Source organism: Heterocephalus glaber, unplaced genomic scaffold, assembly GCF_053883595.1.
Source record: "Heterocephalus glaber isolate CG9 unplaced genomic scaffold, H.glaber_assembly_v1.0 deba00001688, whole genome shotgun sequence".
In the NCBI taxonomy this organism is placed as follows: domain Eukaryota; kingdom Metazoa; phylum Chordata; class Mammalia; order Rodentia; family Bathyergidae; genus Heterocephalus; species Heterocephalus glaber.
The window spans coordinates 5,191,379-5,205,262 of record NW_028258413.1 but is presented as its reverse complement, the minus strand read 5'-3'; the positions used below and the strand labels follow the sequence as shown (position 1 = coordinate 5,205,262).

At 39.7% G+C, this 13,884-nt stretch overlaps 1 protein-coding gene across 1 annotated transcript; it reads right to left on the bottom strand.

Annotated features, from left to right (window-relative positions):
• Window positions 1-1,615: 1,615 nt before the first annotated feature.
• Window positions 1,616-13,622, bottom strand: Gimd1 (GIMAP family P-loop NTPase domain containing 1). Its single transcript, XM_004866232.3, has 3 exons — window positions 13,522-13,622; window positions 11,616-12,010; window positions 1,616-2,165 (listed from the first exon to the last, which is right to left on the bottom strand). Exons 2-3 carry the CDS (start codon window positions 12,006-12,008, stop codon window positions 1,905-1,907), a joined length of 654 nt encoding a protein of 217 aa, XP_004866289.1. The 5' UTR covers window positions 12,009-12,010; window positions 13,522-13,622; the 3' UTR covers window positions 1,616-1,904.
• Window positions 13,623-13,884: the final 262 nt, after the last annotated feature.

The window sequence follows — 13,884 nt, the reverse complement described above, 5'->3', positions numbered from 1 at the left end:
TTAATGTTTGAAGAACTGAAAATGCCTTATTGCACATTATATACATACACTGAATACCATAATATACCACAAAATGTACAAGTATTATGTTTCGGTTTTACTAACCCACTATAATTAAGTCATCCTGGATTGACAGCAATATAAATAAAATAAGTAATGAGAAAGAAGACTATAGAATAGATTCAGAAATAGGCCCAAGAGATATATCCCTATATCTAGCTCTCTCCCTACCATGTATATAAGAAAATGATGCATTATTTAATAAATCCCATCTGTGCTAAAGTTAAGTAATACTGAAAATTGAAGTAGAATTTTGAGGACTGGTCTGGGAAAATAGCCATTAGATATAATCTCATTTCTAGTGAAAAATATAGTATCCTGGATGCTATAAACAATAAAAAATTGAATTTATGAAAACAGGCTGTGAATTGGTGACTATCTTTGTGAAAGTGGTTTGATTTTGACTTGTTAATGGATGGACTTGGCTCTTATGATCAAGTAGAGTTACTTTCCTTCAATTCCCACTACTGCCCTTGGGATCATCTTGAAGATTTTTTTTTTGGTACCGGGGTTCGAACTCTGGTCTTATGCTTTTGAGGCAGGTGGCAGAACCACTGAGCTACATCCCTGGCCCTCATCTTGGAGATCTTTGCCATGCCTAAGTGACCGGCATTCCAAGACAGAGGGGGCTACTTTCGTCACCATTTTTGGAGTCAACTTTGCCAATTCCTACTCTGCTCTCATTGAAAGGCTTATTCTGAGTTTTGCCTAATATTTCTGAACCTAAATAGGAACAACAGATTTTAAGAAAGCGGGAAAGATAGTTAACACTTACTGAGCATCTGTCAAGTGCAAGGTCATCTCATCACTACAGTAACCGAAGCAGGTGTTCCAAATGAGGAAACAGAATAGGACCAGGTTAAGCAATTTCCCTCCCTCCAGCATCAAGTAAGCAACGTGGCTAGTTTAGGAAATATTGATCATTATTCATGTTTGATGATTATTCTAAGTCACTCATAAATTACTAGCATTTGAAAACCCACCCTGCACGTGCAGCTTCCATACCAGGAACCAGAGCACTAATTACCAAAATCTCAGCCGCTAGCCCAGGACCTTCCTTCATTTGCTGTCCCCTCCCCAGGGATAGCCACTCACTCTCCCGAGCCCTAGGGCTTCTCATCAGACCAGTGATCTAGATTACATTTGTTTCAACTGTTTTTGAACCTTATACAAATGGAATCATAGACTCTGTACTGTTTTACATCTGGCTTGTTTCTCTCAACATAATGTTTGGGCAATTAATATTATTGCATATGGTTGAGTTTGCTTATCCTCCTTCCTGTATACTGTCTCGTTGTGTTAATATACTACAATTTACATATCCGTTCTGCTTTTAGTGAACCTTTGGATAGTTTTGGGTTTGGGGCTTTTATGAGTCGCACTACTGTAAGCATTCTCATACATGTGTGTCTTTTTTTGGGGGGGGGGGTACTGGGGATCGAACTTGAGTCCTTGCGCTTGCTAAGCAGGCGGGGAAACCATTGAGCTAAATCCCTGGCCCAAATTTTTGTTTTTTTGTTTTTGGTACCAGGGATCGAACACAAGTCCTTGCACTTGCGCAGCAGGCAGCGAAACTACTAAGCTAAGTCCCCAGCCCCATGCGTGTCTTTTACTGAACAAATATACAACTTTCTGTGGGGTATGTACTTAGGGGGATAATTTTTATATCATGGGATTTGCGTTAGAAATCTTGCATCCTTGATGTTCTTTTTAACTTACAGTTTCCCAGGGCGGTTATACAAACCCATGCTCTCACTGGCCACGTGGGGAATTCTCAGGGCCCGCCGCCAGGTTTTAAACCAGGTTTCTGACTCCCAACACCCATTGTTTCTTTCTCTTGAATTTTATTTAAAGGTAAGAACTTGATAATGATTTTCTTTTATAAATTCCACAATTCTTTCTAATATTTTCATTCTTTGCTCATTAAAGGAGCTTGCTTTTTTATACTGGAAAACATATCTCTTCTGTACAGAATTTAGGAGGCTCAGTAGGCCGTCAGGGGCTTCGCGTAAGTATTCACTTTCACTGGACCCAGCCTCTTCTATTCTTTCTGCATGAGTGAAAAGAACAGCAGTGTGATACTTCCAAGCATGTCCCAGAAGTTCCTGAAAGACAGAAGAAGCAAAATAGCTATTTGCCTTGGACTCTACACCTCAAAAATCAGCAAAGGAATTTCAAAGGTCCAATGTAGTTAGACAACAGATCTGTGTGCCATAATATTTCTGAAAGCTGATAATGTAATGGGAAGAGGATATTAGGTCAAGTATGATAAGCAAATAGAGGCTGATGGATGAGCTTTCTGAAAAAAAACTTCATTTCTTTACTTTATCCTTATACTTGATATATACAACCCAACTTTGCATACTATCTGATTATGTTGAATATGATACAATTATAACATTCAGTAATCATTTATACTTGCTTAACAACCTGACTCTGTTAGAATCACTAAATTTCTTAAAGTCAAAGGACCTTGACCAAGGGAATTATGATTTTTAGTTATTATTTATTTATAGAGATGTTATGTTACCAACACTACAAACATTATTAAGGGCTTAAAATTATATTATCACATTACAATCTATTGATTAATCAGATGATATGCCACAGAAAAGCTAAGATCAAAAAACATTTGGTGATTTGGAACAACTACAAAACACTCCTGTAATCCCCAAATCCCCTCCCTTGTCACTGCACATGCCTAAAATCAAACACAATATCTTGAATGAATTCTTCTCATGTGGTTGGGAAATGATGAGGACTGGTGTTTCTTTGTTTAGCTATATGTGGAAGTTGGTCACGTAATAAATTCTTGTTTGATTAGTGAAACTAAGCTGATATAAAGCAGAAGTAATAGCATGTGGCAAATTATTCATGCACTATGAAAGGCATGCAGAAATAACCATTTAACTTTTTTGAATACTTCCAAAGTTATATGAAATAATGACAGTGTGACAGTAAAATAACTCTCTCCATTCCAAACATTCTCATTACTACAATATTTCCAAAGATGCTACCAGTTTGTAATAGCAAGAAAAATACAAAATGCATAGGAATAAGCATAATAAGAAATATTCAGAACTTCTAGTAATCAGAAGAAAGGAAGGAAGACAACTAATATTCATTGCCAGATATTATGCTAAGCACCAATACACACTGTCTCTTTAGAAGCACAGCGTGATGCTTTGTGGGAGATACTGTTATAATCTCCATTATGATACAGAGAAACTGACATATAGAGAGGTTGCGTTACACATATTAGTAAAAACTCTAGTTAAAAAATTTGTGAAGAAAATGAAAGTCTGGGAAACATTCAGTGTAATTATGGTGTGTTTAAATAAAAAATTATTACAATAAAAGACACCTTGCCATGAATTCCCCTCAAAATAGTCTCCCTCACTTTAAACACACTTATACTGTGGTTCTTGCCATCTTCTGCAGCAGCTCTGGAGTCCTCTTTCCTGAATGTCTTTAGTTGTCTTATTGTGGCTGCCTTGATGTCCTGGATCAATTCAAATCATTTACCTTTCATGGTCATTAAGACTTTGGGGAAGAGTCAGAAACTACACTGTGCCAGATCTGGTGAATAATGTGGAGGACGACGCACCACGATGTTTTTATGAGCTCCCTTTCTATTGGATGGCACTCAGCAGCAGTATTCACTGTATTTTTGATCACTCTGTAAGATGTGAAAGTACTGCTTCAAAAAGTGACAAGAATGATGGGATGTGTTTGAAGCAAGGAGGGGTATTTTGAGATGGATAAATAATGCACTATTTGGTCTAATCATTTTTTTTAGTTTAGGCATTTGCTTTTTGTGATCACTCCTTGTATATTACAAATACAAGATTAGTATTTATGCTACTGAATAACTGAAAAGAAAAAGGAAAGAAAAGGAACAAAGGAAGGAAGAATGAAAGGAATTAGGACATGTAAACATAATACGAAAGTACTCATGAAAACTATGGGCCTAAATAGTTAAAATTAGAAACATTTCAGGACCATGGTTAGGAATTACAGGCCCTGATAGAATGTGGCTGTCTGGTTTTGATCAGAGCCACTTATTTATATATCCATGTCTAAAAGTGACAGTGAGCTCTTTGAAGGCAAGGCCCACAGCTTTCTTCCTTAATCAGAGATTTTAGCATGTTATAAACTCTCAATAAATATCTGTTGAATAAATTTGTAATATGGATCCTTATCCCATCCCAAATAGAAGGCTTAGGGTTTTATTTATTTGTTTGAGGGTGCGATTTTGAAGTTTAATTTATCTTTGAGACACAATATTTTACTTTCCTATAAAGCTCCTCTTTTGTTCTGCAGTTCATGATGGATTCCACTGTGGTCTGTGCTTTCTGTTTTATACACACAGTGACTCTCTCAAGGAAGAAGTTCAACATCTTTCTTACATCTATTTAGAACTCAACAGTCTATACCATAGAACAATTGTGTATTTTTATTTTTCCTAAAAACATACTGTTTCAAGAAAATCTGAATTAAATTTTAAGGATGAATACATCAGAGAATATTATTTTACAAAAAAGTCTAAACTGCACAATGATTGTTCATGAAAGCACTTTAATTGGCATATTCTTATGTGTCTTGAACATATACATTCATTTGAAAATTTTAATCAATCCAATCTATAAACAGCATAACACTATGTAAATCTAAGTGTCTATGTGATGCCAGCATGCCACTTTAGCTAATGGTGACATAATAAAATTAGTAGAAACCTTAAGAACTTTCATGTATTCAGAGTACTGTAACGGATCTCTGGTGGAGAAGAGCCACAGAGTTGCAAAGTAAATGAACATTGATGTTACAGTTTGTATTATGTCCTCCCCAAAATTCATGGGTAAAGTCTGAAGCCCTAGTTCCTCAGGAGGTGACTTTATTTGGGAACAGGCTCATTGCAGATATAATTAGTTATGGTAATGTCAGAAAGGTGAGTTCCTGATCTGGTGTGTGCTAGATGTCCTTACAAAACAGGGAAACCTGGATAAAGACATAAATACAAGGAGAACTTGGTGTGATCATGAAAAAGGCCAAGGAGAGGGCCTGAGACAGATCCTTCACTCACAGCCCTCTGAGAGCTCCTTGACGTCAAATTTCCAGCCTCCAGAACTGAGAGACAATAAATACCTATTGTTTAAGCCACCCCATGTACGTACCTAATGTACCCCATGTATGTACATTGTCACAGCAACACTAGAATGCTAATAAATGAGGTTAAAAACTTAATGAAGTTCCACACATATCAGAGGTAGGTTCAGGCAATAAAAATATTCTGGGACTCTTTGCATCAAAATCACCCGAGGAGTTGCTGAAAATGCATCAGATCCCTTAGGGCTGGAGCCTGGGCACTTGACATTAAGAAAGCACTCCAGATGGTCAATCCCTTGTGCATACACTTATTAATGGGCTACTTTGTTCTAGGCATGTTCTGCAGGGTAGAACAACTGTGAAACAAGGCAGATATAAGTTCTGCTTATATCTAGTGGACATTCTTTTGTACTATATTACAGCTGAAAAAAGGGAACAGCCAGGAATGACATACTTTAGACTTGCTATATTTGCCAGTGTTGTGATAGAAATCAAGTGAATGTTATAGAGATAAACATGTAGTCCAGTTTTGGGTAGGTGTGGGAAGTGAGATAAAGGGCAGAGATCAATAAATTTCCTCTGTGGGATGATGCCTTGAATGATTCTTGAAGAATCCACAGGAATTAACAAGGAAATTAATATAATGAACATGGCTGGGGATTGTATGTTATTGGGATTTTGTTTCCACACAACTATTGACCCTGATCATGCCTATGACTGAAAGTTTCTCAAATTTAGAGCCAGATCTGATACTCAGTACATCCCTGATGTGGCCATATTGTCATGAGTGAAATGTTTACATGCAAGTAAGTGAAAAGCCACTGCCCTTCATCCTTGAGCACCACCCAAACCTACCTCATGGATATTTATTAACTGATACCTAGCCCATACTTGTCATTAAATATTTTTGAAATACCACTGTTATGGCTTGTATCTAGACCCCACACACACACACACACAAAGTCTCATGTGCTCATAGGTAGGGCTTTTCACAGATGGGTGGATCTAGGGTGTGTGATACTGGGATTAAGGGTGTGATGCTTGGATTAAGGAAGCCCCACCCTGGGTGTGGGTGGCACCATCCAAAAAGAAAGTGGCCTAGAAGGGACAAAAGGAAGAGGCTGGCTGCTGCTGCTGCTCTTGATGCTTGCTGCCTTGCTGCCTTCTGCTGTCATGACCTGTTTCTCCTCTGTGATGCCCCCTCTGCCGTGCCACCCTGCCTTGAGTGCAGCTGGCTACAAACTGAAACCTCTACAAACTGTGAACTGAAATAAACCTTTCTTCCTTTACCTTTGGGTGTTGGGCATTTGTCTCAGCAATGAGAAAAGTAACCAAGACAATCACCAAATATTTATTTTGCTAAATAAACTATAGGACAGTTCTTTCCTGAGATACATATCACAACTTAGAATTCTTATCTTTCTAGGCTAGTACTTACTGAGTTAAGTGGTATAATAGCCATGATATTCCTGTAGTTCCTGGTTTTCTGTGTTTTGACAACACATTTCCTCTTTGTTTCTGCTGGACATTTCCTATACTTTAAATCATTGTTTCATGCAGGGGAAAGGAGAAGCACCCAAGGATAATAGGTTCCTAAGCTTGCAAGCCCCATGTGTTCCCTCACTGGAAAGTTGATAATTATCTATGAAAGGAAGCTGATGTCCTAAACTGCAGAGAAACTGCACTTTTGACTTGGTGCCCAAAACAGGAGAGGGTGGCAGCTTTAGCATTTAATCTTTAGGTAGATTTTTGGCCAGAAAGTAGTTGAAAATCGTGTCGCTCGGTGTGGAGTCAACATGTCAGGGGCCAAATATGTTCTCTGTGGACCCAGAGAAAGAAAAAGCACAGTTGATTGATACCTCACCAAAAAAACTGCAAGGGCAAGATAAGTTAATGTAAGTTGTCTGACGTTAATAACTTAAATACAGTACTATGATAGATGGAAATTTTATAATCATGAGTTGTTTGGTTTTAGACTGCTAATGGGTATGATTCCATTGAGTCCTTCTGGGACAACTAGTTAGGATATAAACCTTGTCTTCCAGGAATTATGTTCACTTTCCCAGGACCTCACCAGTCCTGCCCCATTTATTTGTGGTTGATGAAATCATAGCATCTGGACCTTTTAGGAGGAAATTTTTTTTAAAAGCCAACTATTACATCAACTTAGAAAAAGATTATCATGGAACAGGACAATAAGGACCATTTTTTATATTTTATGCTGTTCTCTTACCCTCTTTCTACTTTAAAGCACTCCTCAGAGAGCCAAAGTGGAATGATAAGACCTCATTAAGTCAGATTGAGAGAATATTCAACCTTAGACAGCATCTGTCCAAATTGCTTCATTTTACAGATGAGAGTATTGAGGCCATTGATGTTAAATAGCTTGGCCAACGCTCCAAGGCTGAATACTGGGGATCCTGGGCCCATAACAAAAGTCCCCTGTTAGGCCCATGTTCTTCCCAGTAAACTGTAGCTTCTCAATTGAAACGTATGAAAAAGCAAGGAAGCTTTTTTTCCCCAGATTTTTTTCTAAATTAATAAGGAAGTTACTTTTTATATTTATAAACCAGACCTATGTAAGCAGGATTTTATTCTTATTTTCCTCTGAAGCCTATCCAGGTAAACTTAAAGAAGTTTAATTTTGCAAATAATATATACAAATTTTAGAATCAACAAATGCTAACAATAATAATGACCAGAGCTAACCTTTACTGTGTACCAGCAATGTGCTAGGGTCTGTTAAGCAAGTTACTGTTATGCCATGAATCCCAAAAGTATTCAGTGAAGTAGATACTATGATAATTCCCAATTCACCAGTGAAGTTTAGAGAAGTCACTTGCCCCAGGTCACTGAGCAAGTGAGTAGCTAAGTAGGTACTTGAACTCCAGCCCGTAACCTCCTGAATGTGTCCTTTATAGCTACGATGCACTTGAATGGGTACTTGTCAAGGTTTTACCACTTCCTGTGGATCTGCTGGAAGTTAGACACCATGCTAAGCATGTCATATTTACTACACCTAATGCTCAGAGCTCTTTAAAAATGTAGGTAAAATTATTATTATTATTATTTTTGGTACCAGGAATCAAACTCGGGACCTTGCACTTGGGAGGCAGGCAGCAAAACCACTGAGCTAAACCCCCGGCCCTAGGTAAAATTATTCTCACTTTGCAAGTGAGGAACTGAAACCAAGAAAGCCTTACTAACATCAGGCTTGTTTTTAACTAAAATTCTGTCAACAACTAAATCCAGGCCCTGCACTGGTCTCGCTGAGCCTTCTGCATACACACTCACATGCAATGTCCACAGCTAAGTTGTTGACTGTGAAATAAAAATGCGTGCTTGAAGCCAGCTTGGACATAGTAATAACATTCAATACCCAGAGAGTGGGGAGAATATGGACTTTAGCTGCTTCCAAGGTTCAACTCCTAGAGCAGCCTGAGTGCATGCTAGCCCTTTCCTTGAGGTGACTATTATATCCTCTCTGAGCCATCATTTGTGGATTTTGTTTTTAATATTTAAATAACATTCCAGATAACATTCAGATGAATCATTTTTCTTTGATTTCTCAACTGTGGGGAGATGACTCGCTGACATCGTCACATTGTGGTGTAATTAATAAAGACAAAGAGATCATTTGGGGAAATGTTTCCTTGTGACAGCTGGCCGCTTCTAACCTCTCTGCAAAATATTACACCCCAAACTGGGAGAGATGAAGAGACAACAGGAGGGCTGAGGGGAGAAGAGGCCAAGACTCGGGCACTGGCCTTACAATCTCCTTCCACGGCAGGAATCAGCGCCACCCCAAAAGGGTAAAGCAAAAGGGAGAGCCAGGTGCTCTACTCTCATTTTTTATCAGACAAGAAGAAAAATAAATGCAGGATATGCCTGGAACCTGAGGACCTTAGACTCGTGCGTCCTTTCTAACAGCTGCTGGTCCTGTGCAGGATTCAGACATCTGCAGCTGCTTCCGATCAATCTGGGGGCTCAGGCAGCCGCTGCTGGAGTCTCGGCATCTTCAGGAAGAAAGCCATCAAGGGCCAGCCTGTGTGCTGGGGACCAGCAACCCGCCACTGGGGGGAACCCAGAATCCGTCCACAGGGCCTCGCAGAGTGATGGGCCACTCTCAGGATTACTGTCTTGCCTGCTGAGTTTTCATGGGAGGGAGAAGTTATTTATTCTAGAAAAAAACTGTTCCAGACCTGAGCTTCCCCTAGCCTCTCTTCTCTCTGTCTTCAACTCCTGACTTGGAAACTTTCTTAGGAAACCAGTTGTCAGAGGACAATGTTATGTGCAGATATATTCTAAAAGACAGAGACAATTACCGATTAGTTTTTATAAAGAATTAGATTGCTATATTGTTCCATATTCTAAAGCTAGAAAAATCTATTATCAAAACATGCATCATTGAAACTACCCTTCTGGGCTCAGCATAAGTTCATCAACAGGAAAAATAATGAGGCACGTGGAGAGAGACAGAGTAGCTTTTGAGAAATAGCTGTGCATTTACTGAAGTTACTGAATTACATCCATTTATAGCTTAAACTCTATGTTTATTTAATAACAGCTTTAAAGGAATTTTAAAGACCGTTTAAAAATTATACTGCTATAATGAATGTAGGTTTCCCATCACTTGATTTCTACCAGAAACCGTTTGAAATGCAAGCTTCAACAGTTCAGGAAGGGTGAGAGGCTTCTTCCTTAGATCCCATAGAAAGTCCTAGTTGCAGTCATCTTTTCTTTTCTACATCTGTACAGCCTGTCCTTGATTTCTCAGGAGTTGGATGATGAGCTTGTCCTTACGTTCTTGTCACCCTAATTTTTTCCGCTAGTCCCTTCTGATGACACATATGGCCTTTTTTTTTTCCATTTTAATAAACATCCACAATTACCAAAAAACAAAACTAGTGTCATTTGGAGCAATCTTTTTGTCTTTACTAGTTAAAGGAAAAAATACTCTTCAAAGTAAATTATGCTATCTTTGTGGGTGTAGCAGGGCCTACATCCACGTGGCCTGAGATTGAACCAAAAGGTGAGGACTATTTATACCAACATATCTGCTCTCTATTCTCCATGTGGTTTACCGTGGAGTTTCTAAGAGACCTGGCTTCTCTGAGCTCAGTGACCCAAGGAGGCTCCTGAGTACGACTGGTTGTTATGGTTCAAATCAAAATTTCCCCGAAGCTTCCTGGGATATAGGCGGACCTGTGGAAGGTGACTTCTCCCCTGCCATTCCTCTCTGCCATGCCGTCCTACCTTGGAACCAGCTATGTATGGGAACTTCTACAAATTGTGACCCTAAATAAACTTCTCCTCCTTTAAGTTCCTTGTGTTAGGTATTATGTCCTAGCAATAAGGAAAGTGACTGAGATACTAGTGAAGTCCGGCGGTTCAGTCTGCATGGTCCCAGACTAGAGAATGGAGAGAGTGAATAAAATGGACAATGAACTCAATGAACAGTGTCCAGAAATCGTTAGTAATCGTCTTCATGAGCCTGATGCTTACACACTGCATACAAGAAGAGGCAGTACAATACTCAGCTCCTATTCTAGACGGTCTGATTAAACTCCAGCTCAGTAACACTGGATGAATGAAGAAATATACATATAAGGATGTGCCACCAGGCAAAGGTGGTATATGTCATTTATGTTTCATCTGAAGTCCCTGTGGACTCCTCGTGGCTAGAATGGAGTAGTTTCCTGTGCTGCAGATGAAGAGATAGGGAAAACATCTAATATTCCTGGTTTCTTTCCTATTAATAATGCATAGCTTCTCCCTGAATGTTTACCATTTTGTTCAGCCTTAGGAAGAAGCCCCCTCTCATATGGTACACTATTTTGGCACTCTATTCATTGTTTTGTTTTGAGCTGGTTATTAGTTTCTTCTAAACTGTAAGGTTTTGAAGGCAGGGCTCAGGTCTGCACAAGCATTAGGCTCTGTGCAGGTGCTCAGCGCAAGGTTCAATCACCAGGTCATGATCACACAATGCACTGTTCCTTTGATCCTGAATGGATGCGAGTCAGTATTTTAGTTCTTACTATTTTGGAGAAATATAGAGAAATTATGAAAATATGATATACAGTGCCCACTCTTGAGATACTCTTTCCATGGTTCTTAGTTGATTCTGTTACGGACCAGGAACCACACTGTATAAGCTTATTTAGGTTTGCAGTCCTTAGGATGATTAAGGCTCATAGTTACATGTGAAGATTAGTATCTCAATTACTTTTCCTATGACCCAGCTGCAAAATGAGTAGCTGAATTCCTCTCAAGGAAATGGCAAAAATGACTCTTGAAGGAAAAATCAACTATTTTTTACTGATTACTCTTCTGTGACTAACAGTTTGTGGCTTGAACTACTCTTTTAACCAGTGTTTCCTGGTTCTTCCCTTTGAAGATAATGTCCCTCAGAGAACCACTGTGGCAGTGTGGTTTGTTCTTTGTGTTACCTGGATGAGCTGAGCATGGTAGGGAGCTTCCCGTCCACAGAAAGGCACGTCTGCTCTCTGGACCAGCAGCGCCAGGTGGAGGCCTTCCTGCCCAAAGTGATGATCCAGGGCCCTCCTGAGCACCTGCTTCACCTGCTCCAGGCTCAGCTTGCTGTGTGGGTAACCAGGAGTGTCCAGCACCTGCACCTGCAGGCTGACCTCTCGCCCCGCTCGGCGCATAAAGCTGCGGAGGTGACAGCTACGGCCCAGGCTGCAGTCCTGGGTGACAGAAGAGGGAGAAAAGCTGGTGTGGAACTCAGTGCTTCCCAGCAGAATGTTCCCGGCAGAACTCTTTCCACTCTGAGTCCCGCCAAAGAGCGCCAAGTTGATGACCATCTTGTTGGTGTCCATCATGGCTGTGGGTAAACAAAGGCACAGCATGTGGAGTTAAGGGTCTGCATTCACCGAGGTAAGCCCCTCACTTGGCCTGGAGCATTCTGTGCACGGCTGTCCCTGTGTCCATGGGGGGATTCGTCCCAGGACTCCCCACAGACACCAAACCAGTGGGTGCCCAAGTCCTTTGTATAAAACACCATGTATTTCCATATAACCTACTCATATCTTCCCCTATGACACTTGCAGTGATCTCTGGATTACTTATAATGCCCAATACTATGCAAATACTATGCAAATAATCATATATTATATTGTTTAGGGAATAGTGACGAGCAAAAACATCTGTATCTGATCAAAAGACAGTTTTTCCCCCCAAATATTTTTAATCCATGCTTGGTTGAATCCACAGCCTGTGGACATAATGCAGAGAGAGAAGAGGAAGAAAATGGAATAATCTAGTTTACAGTGGAAGGACAGAGGAAAGTTAAAAATGGATGAGGAAGGTAAGAAGAAATAATAATTGTAGGATCATGAGAGGAAAAAAAATCCAGATTACATGCAGATATAATGAAGCCCACTCATGTCCATAACATGAACATGTTAATATATCATGTTAATACATCAGTATGATAGGTGAGTTGGTTTAGCAATGAGCTTTGAAATTTCCGAGCTCAGGGACAAAATCAGCAAGAGCATTTGAAAATTATTCATGGTTAAAGAAGTAGGAACAAGATGGTGGAAGAAGCAGCCTTTCAACAACATTCCCCACCTCCCCACCTTCCTTCCCAGACTTTGAGTACACAGTGTCAGCAGAAATTCCTCTCTTCTGACTTCCTGAATGCTTCTATTCTGTGAAATATGAATGAAGTCAAAGAAGATCCCCATTTCTGCTGATCCCCAATATGACTTTCTAAACCACCAGACAACATTCTGATGAAATAAGAATAACTTGTAATTTCTGTTATGGAATAATTAATAAATCATCTTCACAGTGCGTCATTGCTAAGTGCTGACTGTATAATAAACAAAGTAAAGCCCAACATGATGCCCAGGAAGAGGGAGAAGAATCTCTGGATCAGGCTACTCCACTCATGGGACTGGGCAATGCAGTCTGTCTTTTTTGTAGAGCGCAAGTCCTATAGCATCTAAGTCATCAATCACTTTCACTGATTGATCAGCTGTTGCTGTCCGATCACTGGCTCACAAATAGACACTTTATAAGTAGATGTGCTGTGTTTGCTTATAACCAGTGACTCTGTCATGTCATTTTAAGTACCCCAAGCTTTTCTTGTCCTCTAAGGGCCCTCATCTCAGTATTTACAGATTCCAACGCAAACACCTTGAAGGAGTCTCATGTCCCCATAAAAGTCACTGGTTGGGAGGCTCCCTCAAGGTGACACCAGCTCATGTGGCTCATTTCGTTGCGTCGACAGCACTGGGTCACAGCAGATTTCTATTGGCTCCTGATTCAGATGCATGATATTTTAATAAAGCGGGCTCAGTAATCCAGTCCAGTCTGTGTGTCACTTACCTTTTCTGTCTTGAAAATGCTTTCTTCACCGAGACTTTCCGGGATCTGTGCAGTTGCTCCTTGGTATGAACTTCAACCTCCAGACAGTGCTACTGGACCAGCTGGAGACTGACACTGTATTATTTCACTGAGTTAATCTGTTACCAGACATCCTTTTTATAAGTGATTAGCTGTCTTCCTCTAATCAGCACTGACTTATGTCATCTGGCAGACTTGTAATTTTAGCAGATACTTCCTGAAACTTCTATTTCCAGGATTAAATTCTTTGATTTAGTGTATTTATAATAAATGGTAATTTACCTACAACATAAAGAAATGTTAAGGTTGATAAATATTAAATATTCTATAACAGTGGTTACAATT

What these genes read in the sequence shown, in the direction of transcription:
- Gimd1 (XM_004866232.3), bottom strand. Translation starts at nt 12,008, where the DNA reads ATGATGGACACCAACAAGATGGTCATCAACTTGGCGCTCTTTGGCGGG. An exon ending in ACCATGCTCAGCTCATCCAG is followed by an intron (nt 2,166 to 11,615) that starts GTAACACAAAGA and finishes TCTGTCTTTCAG; the next exon opens with GAACTTCTGGGACATGCTTG.